The sequence below is a fragment of the Hyla sarda genome (assembly GCF_029499605.1).
Source record: "Hyla sarda isolate aHylSar1 chromosome 1 unlocalized genomic scaffold, aHylSar1.hap1 SUPER_1_unloc_15, whole genome shotgun sequence".
In the NCBI taxonomy this organism is placed as follows: Eukaryota; Metazoa; Chordata; class Amphibia; order Anura; family Hylidae; genus Hyla; species Hyla sarda.
In genome coordinates, this window is record NW_026607576.1 from 299,632 (window position 1) to 319,447 (window position 19,816).

The 19,816-nt window shown below is 47.5% G+C and overlaps 2 protein-coding genes across 2 annotated transcripts in view; both read right to left on the reverse strand.

The window, feature by feature from the left end:
* LOC130298000 (oocyte zinc finger protein XlCOF7.1-like) overlaps window positions 1-2,121 on the reverse strand; it is a 210,444-nt gene extending 208,323 nt beyond the window's left edge. The window contains exon 1 of the mRNA XM_056550878.1: window positions 1,934-2,121. The gene's annotated coding sequence lies outside the window, so the exon portion shown is untranslated. The remainder of the gene's footprint in view (window positions 1-1,933) is intronic.
* Window positions 1,849-5,087, reverse strand: LOC130298006 (gastrula zinc finger protein XlCGF66.1-like). The gene is made up of 3 exons (XM_056550885.1): window positions 3,876-5,087; window positions 2,833-3,012; window positions 1,849-2,060 (listed from the first exon to the last, which is right to left on the reverse strand). Exons 1-3 carry the CDS (start codon window positions 3,951-3,953, stop codon window positions 1,890-1,892), a joined length of 429 nt encoding a protein of 142 aa, XP_056406860.1. The 5' UTR covers window positions 3,954-5,087; the 3' UTR covers window positions 1,849-1,889.
* Window positions 5,088-19,816: the final 14,729 nt, after the last annotated feature.

Here is a 19,816-nt window from a genome sequence, read left to right on the forward strand (position 1 = left end):
ATCTAAATCCCATTGATCACCTGGGGAGAGATCTTATAATTACTGTTGGGAAAAGGCGCCGTCCAATAAGAGACCTGGAGCAGTTTGTAAAGAAAGAGTGGTCCAACATTCCGGCTGAGAGGTGTAAGAAGCTTATTGATGCTTATAGGAAGAGTGGTCCAACATTCCGGCTGAGAGGTGTAAGAAGCTTATTGATGGTTATAGGAAGAGTGGTCCAACATTCCGGCTGAGAGGTGTAAGAAGCTTATTGATGGTTATAGGAAGAGTGGTCCAACATTCCGGCTGAGAGGTGTAAGAAGCTTATTGATGGTTATAGGAAGAGTGGTCCAACATTCCGGCTGAGAGGTGTAAGAAGCTTATTGATGCTTATAGGAAGACACTGATTTCCCTTATTTTTTCCAAAGGGTGCAACCAAATATTAAGTTAAAGGTGCCAATAATTTTGTCCGACCCATTTTTGGAGTTTGGTGACATTATGTCCAATTTGCTTTTTTTCCTCCTTTTTTGGTTTAGTTCCAATACACACAAAGGGAATAAACATGTGTATAGCAAAACCTGTGTTACTGCAATAAATATATATATATATATATATATATATATATATATATATATATATATACACACAGAGGAGAGGAGATCTATATATATATACAGAGGAGAGGAGATCTATATATATATATATATATACAGAGGAGAGGAGATCTATATATATATATATATATATATATATATATATATACACATACAGAGGAGAGGAGATCTATATATATATATATATATATATATATATATATATATATATATATATATACAGAGGAGAGGAGATCTCTATATATATATATATATATATATATACATACAGAGGAGAGGAGATCTATATATATATATATATATACAGAGGAGAGGAGATCTCTATATATATATATATATATATAGTATATATATATATATATATACATACATATATACACACACACACACACACAGAGGAGAGGAGATCTATATATATATATATATATATACAGAGGAGAGGAGATCTATATATATATATATATATATATATACACAAAGGGAATAAACATGTGTATAGCAAAACATGTGTTACTGCAATATATAAATATATATATATATATATATATATATATATATATATACAGAGGAGAGGAGATCTATATATATATATATATATATATATATATATATATATATATATATATATATATATATATATATATATATATATATATATACATACAAAGGGAATAAACCTGTATTCCTGCAATCCTTTCCTGTGAGGAATACTTCATTATATAGAAACATTTCAGGGGCGCCAACATTTATGACCATGACTGTATGTGTATATATATACAGTATATCCTTTAAGTGAGTCCACTCCTCATATATGTATATATGTGTGTATGTATACTCGCAGTATATCCCATAAGTGACTCCACCCCATATATTATATATATATATATATATATATATATATATATATATATATATATATATATATATATATATATATATATATATATATATTTTCTGTAATGTCTTTTCTATCCTGAAGCATTTTGTATATTACACCTTAGTCATGGACACCATGGTATCTATAGTGTCCAAGATGAGACAGATCCGCAGCCTAGACCAGAGCATTATATGGAGACCAGACCCCGGAGCGACTATTAGGGCACAGAAGTCACTGTCCTGTGGGGCTGAACAAAATACAAGAACAATAGTAGATGGGAATAAGACCCCCACAAACTTGGTATGGCCCAGTCTATAATGATCTCAGGTCCATTCATTATGTTCTTCACCCTGGAACAGGAGAATGCTGCCCGAACGATTATCATCAATATAAAGAAGGACCCAATGCTGCCCGATAGATTTCTATGTTACCAAGTAGTGAGAGTGATATATATGTCTCTTCTTACCTTGTGATGTGAGGGGCCGGTGATCCTCCATCATGACTATGTCCTGGTACAGATCCTTGTGTCCTTCTACATACTCCCACTCCTCCATGGAGAAATAGACCGCCACATCCTGACACCTTATAGGAACCTGACACACAATGATACCGTCATCACCAGACCCCTCCATTACTGTATAATGTCCCAGCAGTGTCACCTCTCTAATCATCACCAGACCCCTCCATTACTGTATAATGTCCCAGCAGTGTCACCTCTCCAGTCATCACCAGACCCCTCCATTACTGTATAATGTCCTAGCAGTGTCACCTCTCCAGTCATCACCAGACCCCTCCATTACTGTATAATGTCCTAGCAGTGTCACCTCTCCAGTCATCACCAGACCCCTCCATTACTGTATAATGTCCCAGCAGTGTCACCTCTCTAATCATCAGACCCCTCCATTACTGTATAATGTCCCAGCAGTGTCACCTCTCCAGTCATCACCAGACCCCTCCATTACTGTATAATGTCCCAGCAGTGTCACCTCTCCAGCCATCACCAGACTCCTCCATTACTGTATAATGTCCAGCAGTGTCACCTCTCATCACCAGACCCCTCCATTACTGTATAATGTCCCAGCAGTGTCACCTCTCTAATCATCACCAGACCCCTCCATTACTGTATAATGTCCCAGCATGGTCACTTCTCCAGTCATCACCAGACCCCTCCATTACTGTATAATGTCCCAGCAGGGTCACCTCTCTAATCATCACCAGACCCCTCCATTACTGTATAATGTCCCAGCAGTGTCACCTCTCTAATCATCACCAGACCCCTCCATTACTGTATAATGTCCCAGCATGGTCACCTCTCCAGTCATCACCAGACCCCTCCATTACTGTATAATGTCCCAGCAGGGTCACCTCTCTAGTCAGCAGCTCAGTGATCCTGTGGGTGAGTTCTAGGATCTTCTTCTCATGTATCGGTGAGGGAGGTGGAGGCTCTGTGATGGGGCCCCGGGCCCTGCTCCGTCCTCCTAACTCATGGAGATGGCTGCTGGGGGCCACACACTCCTCCCATGTCTTCTTCACTATGGTGTAATCCTGTGTATGGAGAGAGACAATGAGGGGACTGACCCCAGTATTCCTCCCCCACTACAAAGAGGAGATTGTGCCCCCTGTATAGAGCTCTAGTGAGCACATCTGGAATACTGGGGTCAGTTCTGGAGACCTCACCTACAAAGAGACATCCAGAACATAGAGCGGCTCCAAAGATGGGGGACAACAATGGTGGAAATGTAGATGGGGAGGCCAACAATGGTGGAAATGTAGATGGGGGGGGGGGCCAACAATGGTGGAAATGTAGATGGGGGGACCAACAATGGTGGAAATGTAGATGGGGGGGGGACCAACAATGGTGGAAATGTAGATGGGGGGGACAACAATGGTGGAAATGTAGATGGGGGGGACAACAATGGTGGAAATGTAGATGGGGGGGGACAACAATGGTGGAAATGTAGATGGGGGGGACAACAATGGTGGAAATGTAGATGGGGGGGACAACAATGGTGGGAATGTAGATGGGGGGGACAACAATGGTGGGAATGTAGATTGGGGGACAACAATGGTGGAAATGTAGATTGGGGGACAACAATGGTGGAAATGTAGATGGGGGGACAACAATGGTGGAAATGTAGATGGGGGGACAACAATGGTGGAAATGTAGATGGGGGACAACAATGGTGGAAATGTAGATGGTGGGACAACAATGGTGGAAATGTTGATGGGGACAACAATGATGGAAATGTAGATGGGGGAAACAACAATGGTGGAAATTTAGATGGGGGAACAACAATGGTGGAAATGTAGATGGGGGAACAACAATGGTGGAAATGTAGATGGGGACAACAATGGTGGAAATGTAGATGGGGGACAACAATGGTGGAAATGTAGATGGGTCACCTCACCTCTCCGGTCAGCAGGTGGAAGATCTCCCAAGTGAAGTGTAATATTCTCTTAGTCATCTCATTCTTGTCTTTGTCCATCCTTCTAGAATTGCACTTGATACAGTGGAGAATAATATTGGATCATAAAAAAAAAAAAGAAACAACCGCAAAAGCCAAATCTTCTGTAATGGAAAGAAAATACATATAAGAATAAGTTAAATTCTAAGAGGAGTCCATATTAGATAAGATTTTGAGTCCAGATTAGATTAGCTTTGGTAATATATCGCCCCCGATAGGAGAATTATATTTTACATGAGTTTTATTCATAATGCTTTGCATAAATTAAGGGAAAGAGTTGAGGATATGGAGCAGAGTATAAGTGGTGTGGAAGGTCATAGAGGATTTATAAGATTTGAAGTCGTAGATAAGACCTGTCAAATAGCCGGCAGACATAGAATATGATTTTTTAGATTATTCGGCAGCTATGCAGAAGCAGACAGAATATTGCATTTGCGATAATATCCTCGGCTACACTCCGGATAATGCTTTATGGACCGGTCCCCGGCAGCAGTCTTTCTGGATAATAATGGGATCAAGTAGCTGATGTGATAGAGAATTAAGAGTTTCCGAATGTTGGCAACTCCTTGGAATCTCTTGTAAGGGGCCCTTGCTCTGCCGTGGCCCTCCTGTCCAGAAGGAGTGTCAGCCGCAGCATGACGCCATGACCATCATGTCCTCTCCTTGTATAGTCACTGATGGTCTTCGGTCCATTCTTACGGACATCTCCAGGTGTACCCTGGGAGGCAGACAAATGTGGATCTTGATAAAATATGGGGCACTTCTTAAAAAGAGAGCGTCTTTGCTTGTGTGACTACAGGGGGAGCGCCATGACATTGAATAGCAACATAAAACTGCCTCCTTCAGATGACCTTAAGGTCTATTTTCTCCAGAAGAGGGAGACTGTCCTCTCTGTGGCTTTTTAAAGCTAAGGCCACACTCTCACAGTGTTGGTGACAATTCTATAAGTTTGCTTACAGGCTTGCTCCAGTCTTTACGTTGATCTTACACTTTTTGACCAAATACTTGCCTCTTTGAGGAGGTTATCCACCCTGACCAGGACAGCTTAATGCCAGGAGGAAAGGTGTGGGACAATACTGTAAGAACTATAACCTCTAACCTTTCATCCATGTTATTGTCGACTGACGTGGAGAAGGTGTTTGACCTTCACGTCCGTTTCTTGGGTATTCATATGGGATTCCTGAATTAGACCTGGTCTACTCCTCTCATTCTGCTACGGTCCAGGTGAACGGCATCATCTCCTCAGACTTTCCAACCACAATGGGACTCGGCAGTGATCCCCCCGCTATCCTCTTTGATTTTTATTCTTATGTTGCAACTGCTCTTTTGCTAAATTAAGGCAAATGCGAATAGTGCAGGGGTTTCTGTAGGGTACTACGCATTAAGTGGTGGTGTATGCAGATTTTTCATACTAACGCTTAGTAGTCACACCCTGTGTTGCTACGGGAATTAGAGCCGTTTGTGGCCTCTCCAACTTCGGAAGCGTTGAACATTTCTCTCCTGCCTGCTTTTGTCTCTTCGCTGCCGTCACCCTGTCTCCTCTGCTGGTCACCCCAAGTGCTGAGGTACCTGGGTTTTCTTCTCCCGGTCGACCTATCCCAGTTGTACAAAATAAACTTTCCTCCTTAGCTCATAAAACTCTGATCAGCTAGTTTAGGAAAGATGTGCGACAATCCTTCCGCTATTTTTCAATGTGTACCTATCCGGATTCCTCAGACCTTTTGTCTTGTGTCTCTGCAGGACAGGTACATTTGGGGCGGCATTAAGTAGTCCTGTCAGTGTGAAGAGGCCATCCTGTGTCGACTGAAATCAGAGGGAGGGGGGGGTGGAGTAACCGATAATGAATGTGTAAATGCCCAAACCCACTCTCAATCTATAACTTATCCCCTATCCTTAAGATACGAGATAATTTATATTGAGTTTAGTAGGGGTGAACAGGCTGACAGTTTTCCTTTAATGATCGATTATGAAAGTATTTAGAATTGGAGAAAGGTACTAGGCAGGGCTGCCCTCTCTCTCTCCTCCTGATGTACTAGGCAGGGTTGTCCTCTCTCTCTCTCCTCCTGATGTACTAGGCAGGGTTGTCCTCTCTCTCTCCTCCTGATGTACTAGGCAGGGTTGTCCTCTCTCTCCTCCTGATGTACTAGGCAGGGATGTCCTCTCTCTCCCCTCCTGATGTACTAGGCAGGGTTGTCCTCTCTCTCCCCTCCTGATGTACTAGGCAGGGTTGTCCTCTCTCTCCTCCTGATGTACTAGGCAGGATTGTCCTCTCTCTCTCTCCTCCTGATGTACTAGGCAGGGTTGTCCTCTCTCCTCCTGATGTACTAGGCAGGGTTGTCCTCTCTCTCCTCCTGATGTACTAGGCAGGGTTGTCCTCTCTCTCTCTCCTCCTGATGTACTAGGCAGGGTTGTCCTCTCTCTCCTCCTGATGTACTAGGCAGGGTTGTCCTCTCTCTCCTTCTGATGTACTAGGCAGGGTTGTCCTCTCTCTCCCTCCTGATGTACTAGGCAGGGTTGTCCTCTCTCTCTCTCCTCCTGATGTACTAGGCAGGGTTGTCCTCTCTCTCTCCTCCTGATGTACTAGGCAGGGTTGTCCTCTCTCTCCCCTCCTGATGTACTAGGCAGGGTTGTCCTCTCTCTCCTCCTGATGTACTAGGCAGGGTTGTCCTCTCTCTCCTCCTGATGTACTAGGCAGGGTTGTCCTCTCTCTCCTCCTGATGTACTAGGCAGGGTTGTCCTCTCTCTCCTCCTGATGTACTAGGCAGGGTTGTCCTCTCTCTCCTCCTGATGTACTAGGCAGGGTTGTCCTCTCTCTCCTCCTGATGTACTAGGCAGGGTTGTCCTCTCTCTCCCCTCCTGATGTACTAGGCAGGGTTGTCCTCTCTCTCCCCTCCTGATGTACTAGGCAGGGTTGTCCTCTCTCTCCCCTCCTGATGTACTAGGCAGGGTTGTCCTCTCTCTCCTCCTGATGTACTAGGCAGGGTTGTTCTCTCTCTCCTCCTGATGTACTAGGCAGGGTTGTCCTCTCTCTCCCCTCCTGATGTACTAGGCAGGGTTGTCCTCTCTCTCCCCTCCTGATGTACTAGGCAGGGTTGTCCTCTCTCTCCTCCTGATGTACTAGGCAGGGTTGTTCTCTCTCTCCCCTCCTGATGTACTAGGCAGGGTTGTCCTCTCTCTCCTCCTGATGTACTAGGCAGGGCTGCCCTCTCTCTCCCTCCCCCCCTGATGTACTAGGCAGGGCTGCCCTCTCTCTCCCTCCCCCCCTGATGTACTAGGCAGAGCTGCCCTCTCTCTCCCTCCCCCCCTGATGTACTAGGCAGGGCTGCCCTCTCTCTCCCTCCCCCCCTGATGTACTAGGCAGGGCTGCCCTCTCTCTCCCTCCCCCCCTGATGTACTAGGCAGGGCTGCCCTCTCTCTCCCTCCCCCCCTGATGTACTAGGCAGGGCTGCCCTCTCTCTCCCTCCCCCCCTGATGTACTAGGCAGGGCTGTTCCTCCTCCTCCTCCTGATGTACTAGGCAGGGCTGTTCCTCCTCCTCCTGATGTACTAGGCAGGGCTGTTCCTCCTCCTCCTCCTCCTCCTGATGTACTAGGCAGGGCTGTTCCTCCTCCTCCTCCTCCTGATGTACTAGGCAGGGCTGTTCCTCCTCCTCCTCCTGATGTACTAGGCAGGGCTGTTCCTCCTCCTCCTGATGTACTAGGCAGGGCTGTTCCTCCTCCTCCTCCTCCTCCTGATGTACTAGGCAGGGCTGTTCCTCCTCCTCCTCCTCCTGATGTACTAGGCAGGGCTGTTCCTCCTCCTCCTCCTCCTCCTCCTCCTCCTGATGTACTAGGCAGGGCTGTTCCTCCTTCTCCTCCTCCTGATGTACTAGGCAGGGCTGTTCCTCCTCCTCCTCCTCCTCCTCCTGATGTACTAGGCAGGACGAGGCTGAAGTTGGTTTCTTATTGGAGCATTTTCTTATAGATGACTGTGACTAATAAACCTTTTCTCCTCCTATTTCTCTGCAGTAAACCTGGTTTTTTATACATAAATGTTGAATATTATTTGGGAACAATCGAATTCAGAAAAAAAATATCTAGATGTTTTGTGTTTTTGCTGAAAAAAACGATAGTACAAAAATGGATTAAATGACGCAGGATGATAATCTAAATAATCCTCTGTACACGGTGGATTCTTCTTCATGGAAACAGAAGACCGAGCAAAGATTTATATAGGACCCTTTTGTGTTCGGGTACAAGGTATACAGCGTCCCCACCATAGCCGTATACTATACCAGGCTGTATACAGCGTCCCCACCATAGCCGTATACTATACCAGGCTGTATACAGCGTCCCCACCATAGCCGTATACTATACCAGGCTGTATACAGCGTCCCCACCATAGCCGTATACTATACCAGGCTGTATACAGCGTCCCCACCATAGCCGTATACTATACCAGGCTGTATACAGCGTCCCCACCATAGCCGTATACTATACCAAGCTGTATACTGCGTCCCCACCATAGCCGTATACTATACCAGGCTGTATACAGCGTCCCCACCGTAGCCGTATACTATACCAGGCTGTATACAGCGTCCCCACCGTAGCCGTATACTATACCAGGCTGTATACAGCGTCCCCACCGTAGCCGTATACTATACCAGGCTGTAGACAGCGTCCCCACCGTAGCCGTATACTATACCAGGCTGTAGACAGCGTCCCCACCGTAGCCGTATACTATACCAGGCTGTAGACAGCGTCCCCACCATAGCCGTATACTATACCAGGCTGTATACAGCGTCCCCACCATAGCCGTATACTATACCAGGCTGTATACAGCGTCCCCACCATAGCCGTATACTATACCAGGCTGTATACAGCGTCCCCACCATAGCCGTATACTATACCAGGCCGTAGACTGCGTCCCCACCATAGCCGTATACTATACCAGGCCGTAGACAGCGTCCCCACCATAGCCGTATACTATACCAGGCCGTAGACTGCGTCCCCACCATAGCCGTATACTATACCAGGCTGTAGACAGTGTTCCCACCATAGCCGTATACTATACCAGGCTGTATACAGCGTCCCCACCATAGCCGTATACTATACCAGGCTGTATACAGCGTCCCCACCATAGCCGTATACTATACCAGGCTGTATACAGCGTCCCCACCATAGCCGTATACTATACCAGGCTGTATACAGCGTCCCCACCATAGCCGTATACTATACCAGGCTGTATACAGCGTCCCCACCATAGCCGTATACTATACCAGGCTGTAGACAGCGTCCCCACCATAGCCGTATACTATACCAGGCTGTATACAGCGTCCCCACCATAGCCGTATACTATACCAGGCTGTAGACAGCGTCCCCACCATAGCCGTATACTATACCAGGCTGTATACAGCGTCCCCACCATAGCCGTATACTATACCAGGCTGTAGACAGCGTCCCCACCATAGCCGTATACTATACCAGGCTGTAGACAGCGTCCCCACCATAGCCGTATACTATACCAGGCTGTAGACAGCGTCCCCACCATAGCCGTATACTATACCAGGCCGTATACAGCGTCCCCACCATAGCCGTATACTATACCAGGCCGTATACAGCGTCCCCACCATAGCCGTATACTATACCAGGCCGTATACAGCGTCCCCACCATAGCCGTATACTATACCAGGCTGTAGACAGCGTCCCCACCATAGCCGTATACTATACCAGGCCGTAGACTGCGTCCCCACCATAGCCGTATACTATACCAGGCTGTATACAGCGTCCCCACCATAGCCGTATACTATACCAGGCTGTATACAGTGTCCCCACCATAGCCGTATACTATACCAGGCTGTATACAGCGTCCCCACCATAGCCGTATACTATACCAGGCTGTATACAGCGTCCCCACCATAGCCGTATACTATACCAGGCCGTATACAGCGTCCCCACCATAGCCGTATACTATACCAGGCTGTATACAGCGTCCCCACCATAGCCGTATACTATACCAGGCTGTATACAGCGTCCCCACCATAGCCGTATACTATACCAGGCTGTAGACTGCGTCCCCACCATAGCCGTATACTATACCAGGCTGTATACAGCGTTCCCACCATAGCCGTATACTATACCAGGCTGTAGACTGCGTCCCCACCATAGCCGTATACTATACCAGGCTGTATACAGCATCCCCACCATAGCCGTATACTATACCAGGCTGTATACAGCATCCCCACCATAGCCGTATACTATACCAGGCTGTATACAGCGTCCCCACCATAGCCGTATACTATACCAGGCTGTACATAGGCACATAGGATACGGGTCTCCTTCCATGTGTCACTGATGGGATCATGAATATGTCGCTCATGCACAACGAGGATTATATTTATATTATATAAAAATATATACGTACACACAAACACACACCAGACCGGCTTTTATATACACCAGACTGGACCGGCTTTTATATACACCAGACTGGACCGGCTTTTATATACACCAGACTGGACCGGCTTTTATATATACACCAGACTGGACCGGCTTTTATATATACACACCAGACTGGACCGGCTTTTATATACACCAGACTGGACCGGCTTTTATATATACACCAGACTGGACCGGCTTTTATATATACACCAGACTGGACCGGCTTCTATATACACACCAGACTGGACCGGCTTCTATATACACACCAGACTGGACCGGCTTATATATATACACACCAGACTGGACCGGCTTTTATATATACACACCAGACTGGACCGGCTTTTATATATACACACCAGACTGGACCGGCTTTTATATATACACACCAGACTGGACCGGCTTTTATATATACACACCAGACTGGACCGGCTTTTATATATACACACCAGACTGGACCGGCTTTTATATATACACACCAGACTGGACCGGCTTTTATATATACACACCAGACTGGACCGGCTTTTATATATACACACCAGACTGGACCGGCTTTTATATATACACACCAGACTGGACCGGCTTTTATATATACACACCAGACTGGACCGGCTTTTATATATACACACCAGACTGGACCGGCTTTTATATATACACACCAGACTGGACCGGCTTTTATATACACACCAGACTGGACCGGCTTCTATATACACACCAGACTGGACCGGCTTTTATATATACACCAGACTGGACCGGCTTTTATATATACACCAGACTGGACCGGCTTTTATATATACACCAGACTGGACCGGCTTCTATATACACCAGACTGGACCGGCTTCTATATACACCAGACTGGACCGGATTCTATATACACCAGACTGGACCGGCTTCTATATATACACCAGACTGGACCGGCTTCTATATATACACCAGACTGGACCGGCTTCTATATATACACCAGACTGGACCGGCTTCTATATACACCAGACTGGACCGGCTTCTATATACACCAGACTGGATCGGCTTCTATATACACCAGACTGGATCGGCTTCTATATACACCAGACTGGATCGGCTTCTATATACACCAGACTGGACCGGATTCTATATACACCAGACTGGACCGGCTTCTATATACACCAGACTGGACCGGCTTCTATATATACACCAGACTGGACCGGATTCTATATACACACCAGACTGGACCGGCATCGGCAGATATTTGTAGATGATAAATCCTGGCACCAGGTATAATCCGCCCACTCTCATATAGGGTGAGGTCCATGACGTTCTGTGTATATGATGTTGGTTCTAGATAAGGACTATTGTGGAGATTCAGCAAAGCCGAAGAAAATGGTGACGCTGTCCATAGCAACCAATCAGAACGCTTCTCTACTCGCTGCTCTATGAAGACTAACTCCACCCCCAGTAAAGGCACCGACCAATCATCATCATGAGGAGATCATTTCAGGCCGTTCTCACGCAGCGTTTAATATGCAGAACTAATCCAAAGAAGTGAATGGTCACCGCAAAATAAACGCCAGAGATCCGGAAATCAAAGGGAGCTCCGTCCGGCCAATAGCAGCCGGCAGGGGAGGGGTTAACGGCCCCTTCTCGCGGCTCTGCTTGCTCCCTGAGTTCATTCAGCGGCCAGAGCTGCGAGAAGGAGCCAGGGACCCCCCCCTCTGTGAAGATCGGAGCCCCTCACAGAGGAAAACCCCCCTTAGAGCAGGGAGAGAGTACAGCCCCAGGGACAGGTAGGGTTATACAGTAAAATGAAGTGTAAAAAAAAAAAAGTTAAACATTTCCCCCCCCCCCCCCCCCCCGACCCCCTAATAGGACCTAAAGGGTCCGCCACAATTTTTTTTTAGTGTGACCCGGGCCCTATTAGGGATTCAGGGCGCTGCATTTGGCCTTTTTTTTTTTTTTTTGGGCCGCAGCGCTTTTTTCCCCCCATACAGTTAGTTACACCAATCACACACACACTACATACTCACCCTCCCCACACACACACACACACACACACACACACACCCCCGCCACCAACCCCCCCCCCCCCCCACCACCGTAGTAAAAAGGCGATGGCTCGCCAGGCATTTTCTGCAGCGGAGGCATACACTTTTCTTGCCTCTGACGCCGAATCTGTCAGTGAGGACGATGAAGATCCAACATTCCTGTGTTCTTCATCGTCCTCCTCATCATCTAGTACTGACGATGAGTCCCCTGTACGGCGGCGGAGACGCAGCCAGGCGAGGCCACGCACCCCCCATGATAGTGCCCCAGTGGCCGACACTAGTGCGAGTGGTGATGCTGCTCGTACTAGGAGTCCGACCCCCCAGACAAGTTTACCAGAGCCCCCTTCCGGTGAACCTGTCTGGAGACCCCCAGAGGGTTATCAGCCACGGGTTCCGGAGTTTGTTGGCGACTCCAGAATCCGGATTGACACGGCTGGATTCACTGAAATTGACTATTTCAGTTATTTTTTCAGTGACAGCCTGGTCAATCACATGGTGGAGCAGACGAATCTGTACACCAGGTAGTTCATCGCCCACCACCCTGATTCTGTTTTGGCCAGGCCCAATGAATGGTACGCCATTAATGCAGCAGAGATGAGGACATTGTGGGGCCTCTTGCTGTATATGGGCCTGGTCAAAAAGCCAAGTGTCAGACAGTATTGGAGCGGGTACATCCTCTACCAGACCCCGCTTTACAGTATGGTCATGGCACGGAGGCGGTTCGAGGCCATTCGGAAATGCTTTCATTATGCAGATAATGCGACATGTCCGCCCCGAGGTGATCCCGCCCATGACCAGCTTTACAAAGTGAGGCCGGTCAACGATCACTTTGGGGCCAAATTTTTGGAGGCCTACGTACCCCTCAGGGAGCTCTCGGTTGACGAGTCTCTTATCAGTTTTAAAGGGGAGACTCATCTTCCGCCAGTATATTCCCTCGAAGCGGGCGCGGTATGGCGTGAAGCTCTATAAACTTTGTGAGAGTACCTCCGGGTACACTCTCAAGTTTACAGTGTATGAGGGACGAGATTCCCGTATTGAACCCCCAGATTGTTCCCCCACTCTGGGTGTTAGCGGGAAAATCGTTTGGGAGCTTGTGCACCCTTTGCTGGATAAGGGTTACCACGTGTACGTGGACAACTTTTATACCAGCATCCCTCTCTTCACATCCCTTGCCGCCAGATCCACGTCCGCTTGTGGGACCGTGCGGAAAAACCAGAGAGGCCTCCCTCTAAATTTTCTGCAGACACCTATGCCCAAGGGTGAGTCCCATGAAAACCTGTTGTTGGTCAGGTATAAGGATAAGAGGGATGTCCTTATACTCACCACTATTCATGGTAACGGCAGCTTACCTGTCCCTGTGCGAGGTACCACAACACCGGTCCTCAAGCCCGATTGTATTCTGGACTACAATTGGTATATGGGGAGAGTTGATTTTTCTGATCAAGTCCTCAAGCCATACATGGCCATGCGGAAATCACGGGTATGGTACAAAAAAGTTGCGGTCTACTTGGTACAGGTTGCCATGTACAACGCTTTTGTACTGTCCCAGAACGCTGGCAACACAGGGACATTCCTCCAGTTCCAAGAAGAAGTCCTAAAGGTCCTGATCTTTGGCGACCGGGAAGGCCGGACTTCCCAAGGAACTGGAGTTATAGGTGCCAGGATCGTCCCAGGCCAATACTTTCCAGGTGAGGTCCCCCACACTGGAAAGAAGGGACGATCCCAGAAAAAAATGCAGAGTGTGTAACAGGAGGGGGATTCGGAAGGACAGGAGGGGGATATGGAAGAACACCACCACTCAATGTGACACTTGCCCTGATCATCCAGGCCTCTGCATAAAAAACTGCTTCAGGGAGTATCACACTTCCATGCAGTACTAAATTTTCCCTTTTCATTTTAATTTTCCATAATTTGACCCCAATGTACCATGTCCAGAGTACATTCCAAATTTTAACACCATAAAACCACTAAATTGCCCAAAAAAACTCTTATGAAAAAAAAAAAAAAAAAAACTGATGAGACCTCTGGGGGTATTTTTTTCTCTGGGTCATGGGTCACTGAGTCACTATCATCAGGGACTTTTTTTGTTGCCTCACATGTGCAGCGCTCTCTCCCCACCTGAGCAGGGGCACATCTGAGGCGACAGGTTAGGGACGGCCACACACACGTCACATTCCCAGAATGATGATTCAGAGCACAGGGTTTGGGGTGGGCATATTTTTTTAGTTTTGGCTATGCTCTGGGTCATCATTCTGGGAACATAACCTGTTTTATAATTTTATGTCCCACTGTACCCCATTTTAGTTATTTAGTGTACCCCAGTTATTTACCCCATGTAATGCCCCTTTAGGGGGGGGTCCCACTGTTCTGGCTCCATAGGCCGCAACGCAGAAGCTAAAGGCCCCTGAATGCGACCTGCTCCTCTCAGACCAGTGTGCAAGCTGTTTACGCGCAGACTTGAGGTATGTCCTTACTCCAAAGAAATGTATTTACAAACTTACGGTGACATTTTCTCCTTTTACCACTTGTGAAAATGAAAAATTTGGTGTAACCCCAGCATTTTAGTGTAAAAAAATCCAATTTTTCATTTTCCCATCCCACTTCATGAATATTTATCAAACACCTGTGGCACCATAGGGGCTTCCTAAATGTGACATGCCCCCCGAGCAAAATTTGCTCTCAAAAAGCCAAATATGACTCCTTCTCTTCTGAGCATTGTAGTTCGCCCGTAGTGCACCTCAGGTCAACTTATGGGGTACCTCCATACTCAGAAGAGATGGGGTTACACATTTTGGGGGGGTATTTTCTGCTATTAACCCTTGCAAAAATGTGAAATTTGGGGGGAAACACATTTTAGTGAAAAAAAATTTTTTTTTTACATATGCAAAAGTTGTGAAACCCCTGTGGGGTATTAAGGCTCACTTTATTCCTTGTTACGTTCCTCAAGGGGTCTAGTTTCCAAAATGGTATGCCATGTGTTTTTTTTTTTTTTTTGCTCTTCTGGCACCATAGGGGCTTCCTAAATGCAACATGCCCCCCAAAAACCATTTCAGAAAAACGTACTCTCCAAAATCCCCTTGTCGCTCCTTCCCTTCTGAGCCCTCTACTGCGCCCGCCGAACACTTTACATAGACATATGAGGTAAGTGCTTACTCGAGAGAAATTGGGCTACAAATACAAGTATACATTTTCTCCTTTTACCCCTTGTAAAAATTCAAAAATTGGGTCTACAAGAACATGCGAGTGTAAAAAATGAAGATTGTGAATTTTCTCCTTCACTTTGCTGCTATTCCTGTGAAACACCTAAAGGGTTAACACACTTACTGAATGTCATTTTGAATACTTTGGGGGGTGTAGTTTTTATAATGGGGTCATTTATGGGGTATTTCTAATATGAAGACCCTTCAAATTCACTTCAAAACTGAACTGGTCCCTGAAAAATAATGTTTGAAAATTTTGTGGAAAATTGCTGCTGAACTTTGAAGCTTCTGATGTCTCCAAAAGTAAAAACTTGTCAATTTTATGATGCAAACATAAAGTAGACATATTGGAAATGTGAATACATTTTTATTTTATTTGAAATATCCATTTCCCTTACAAGCAGAGAGCTTCAAAGTTAGAAAAAAGCAAAATTTTCTATTTTCTCAAATTTGGGGATTTTTCTCTAAGAAAGGAAGCAAGATACCACAAAAATTTACCACCATGTTAAAGTAGAATATGTCACGAAAAAACAATCTCGGAATCAGAATGATAACTAAAAGCATCAGAGTTATTAATGTTTAAAGTGACAGTGGTCAGATGTTCAAAAAACGCTCTGGTCCTAAGGTGTAAAATGGCCTGGTCCTTAAGGGGTTAAATACATCAAGGTGCATTACATTCCCAGTGATTAGGTAATCTGACCTCTAGAGTCTGATTGGTTGTGTATGTAAACATCACGTGATCATTAGCGTCAAATATACTGAACATATTCCAGACAAATCTGATATATAGAGGATAAAGAGGGACGTCCGTTTAGCGTCCTCACAGTCCTTACATCATCCGATCATACATTGGCGCAATATAGCTCTGCATAAACTCAACGCTGGATCGAAGCCGGCGAAAGGATAGGAATACACGGTGACCGTGAGATGCGAGCGCAGCACGGAATTGGAGTCCGCAATCAGTGTGGGCAGAAGCTGAGCGCAAGACAGGAAAGAAGTGTGCGACGCTGTAGGACGCAGGCGCAGTGGATGGGAGTACACCGTGACCCGTGTGTGACGCTGTAGGACGCAGGCGCAGTGGATGGGAGTACACTGTGACCCGTGTGCGACGCTGTAGGACGCAGGCGCAGTGGATGGGAGTACACTGGGACCCGTGTGTGACGCTGTAGGACGCCGGCGCAGTGGATGGGAGTACACTGTGACCCGTGTGTGATGCTGAAGGACGCAGGCACAGTGGATGGGAGTACACTGTGACCCATGTGTGACGCTGCAGGACACAGGCGCAGTGGATGGGAGTACACTGTGACCCGTGTGTGATGCTGAAGGACGCAGGCGCAGTGGATGGGAGTACACTGTGACCCGTGTGCGACGCTGCAGGATGCAGGCACAGTGGATGGGAGTACACTGTGACCCGTGTGAGACGCTGTAGGAAGCAGGCGCAGTGGATGGGAGTACACTGTGACCAGTGAGGGACGTTGCAGGACGCAGGGGCAGTGGATGGGAGTACACTGTGACCCGTGTGTGATGCTGCAGGACGCAGGCGCAGTGGATGGGAGTACACTGTGACCCGTGTGTGACGCTGTAGGACGCAGGCGCAGTGGATGGGAGTACACTGTGACCCGTGTGTGACGCTGTAGGAGGCAGGCGCAGTGGATGGGAGTACACTGTGACCCGTGTGTGATGCTGCAGGACGCAGGCGCAGTGGATGGGAGTACACTGTGACCCGTGTGTGACGCTGCAGGACGCAGGCGCAGTGGATGGGAGTACACTGTGACCCGTGTGTGACGCTGTAGGACGCAGGCGCAGTGGATGGGAGTACACTGTGACCCGTGTGTGACGCTGTAGGACGCAGGCGCAGTGGATGGGAGTACACTGTGACCCGTGTGTGACGCTGTAGGACGCAGGCGCAGTGGATGGGAGTACACTGTGACCCGTGTGTGACGCTGCAGGACGCAGGCGCAGTGGATGGGAGTACACTGTGACCCGTGTGTGACGCTGTAGGACGCAGGCGCAGTGGATGGGAGTACACTGTGACCCGTGTGTGATGCTGCAGGACGCAGGCGCAGTGGATGGGAGTACACTGTGACCCGTGTGTGACGCTGTAGGACGCAGGCGCAGTGGATGGGAGTACACTGTGACCCGTGTGTGACGCTGTAGGAGGCAGGCGCAGTGGATGGGAGTACACTGTGACCCATGTGTGACGCTGCAGGACGCAGGCGCAGTGGATGGGAGTACACTGTGACCCATGTGTGACGCTGCAGGACGCAGGCGCAGTGGATGGGAGTACACTGTGACCCGTGTGTGATGCTGCAGGACGCAGGCGCAGTGGATGGGAGTACACTGTGACCCGTGTGTGACGCTGCAGGACGCAGGCGCAGTGGATGGGAGTACACTGTGACCCGTGTGCGACGCTGTAGGACGCAGGCGCAGTGGATGGGAGTACACTGTGACCCGTGTGTGACGCTGCAGGACGCAGGCGCAGTGGATGGGAGTACACTGTGACCCGTGTGTGACGCTGCAGGACGCAGGCGCAGTGGATGGGAGTACACTGGGACCCGTGTGTGACGCTGTAGGACGCAGGCGCAGTGGATGGGAGTACACTGTGACCCGTGTGTGATGCTGCAGGACGCAGGCGCAGTGGATGGGAGTACACTGTGACCCGTGTGTGACGCTGTAGGACGCAGGCGCAGTGGATGGGAGTACACTGTGACCCGTGTGTGACGCTGTAGGAGGCAGGCGCAGTGGATGGGAGTACACTGTGACCCGTGTGTGATGCTGCAGGACGCAGGCGCAGTGGATGGGAGTACACTGTGACCCGTGTGTGACGCTGTAGGACGCAGGCGCAGTGGATGGGAGTACACTGTGACCCGTGTGTGACGCTGTAGGACGCAGGCGCAGTGGATGGGAGTACACTGTGACCCGTGTGTGACGCTGCAGGACGCAGGCGCAGTGGATGGGAGTACACTGTGACCCGTGTGTGACGCTGTAGGACGCAGGCGCAGTGGATGGGAGTACACTGTGACCCGTGTGTGATGCTGCAGGACGCAGGCGCAGTGGATGGGAGTACACTGTGACCCGTGTGTGACGCTGTAGGACGCAGGCGCAGTGGATGGGAGTACACTGTGACCCGTGTGTGACGCTGCAGGACGCAGGCGCAGTGGATGGGAGTACACTGTGACCCGTGTGCGACGCTGTATGACGCAGGCGCAGTGGATGGGAGTACACTGTGACCCGTGTGTGACGCTGCAGGACGCAAGCGGAACACTTGTCCCTCAAGAAAATCCACTTATCCTGATAGATAAAATAATTTCAACCAAAATAATACGAAAATAGGGTATTTATTAGTTTCCGCACTTTCGTTTTTCCTCCTCCTCCTCCTATAACAGCCATAACTCTTATTTTTCCATCTATTCTACAGACCCGTATGAGGCTTGTTTTTTGCAGGGCCAAGTATACTTTGTAATGACACCTTTTATTTTTCCATAACTTATGCTCTGAAACCAAAAAAAAAAAAAAAAATTATTTGTGAGGTGAAATTGAAAAAAAATAAAAAAAATAAATAAATAAATAAAAAAATGCATATTTTGAGGTTTTCTTTTTTTCGCCATTCACCTTGTGGTCAATCTTACAGATTATTTTGATACTTTACGTCGACCTGATTACACCAATACCACATTTTAGTTTCCGTCACGTTTTAATAATTAGTTTTTTTTAATTTAAAAAAGAAAATCCCTGACCCCTATAATATTTTTATTTTTCCGTATACCGGGCTGTATGAGGGCTCATTCTTTGGGCCGTAATGTGCTGTTTGTATTGGTGCCATTTTGGAATTGATTGGACTTTTTGAACACTTTTTTTACTTCATTTTTTTCTGGGATATGATGCTATAAACATAAAAAAGCAATTCTGTGATTTGGAATTTTTTTTTACGTTAACGCCATTTACGGTACGGGATATAAAATGTTATTTTTTAATAGTTCAGTCAATTATGCACGCACCAATACCAAATATGTTTATTTTTATTATGTTTACATATTTTTATATGGAAAAGGGGGGTGATATGAACTTTTAGGGTACGTTCACACGGGCAGATTTGCAGGATTCCTTCTGCGTATTTGAAAGGGGGCGGGCTCTTCTCAGCTGTCCGCAGCAGATTTTCCGAGGCGGAATTTACGCTGTGGAAATTCCGACGCAGAAAATCTGCTGTGGACAGTAGAGTATAGACCGCCCCCTTTCAAATACGCAGCAGGA

Coding starts and splice junctions, on each gene's coding strand:
- LOC130298006 (XM_056550885.1), bottom strand. CDS start 3,953: ATGGACAAAGACAAGAATGAGATGACTAAGAGAATATTACACTTCACT. Junction 3,013..3,875: donor TCCACCTGCTGACCGGAGAG/GTGAGGTGACCC, acceptor CTCCATACACAG/GATTACACCATAGTGAAGAA. Junction 2,061..2,832: donor CTGAGCTGCTGACTAGAGAG/GTGACCCTGCTG, acceptor ATTGTGTGTCAG/GTTCCTATAAGGTGTCAGGA.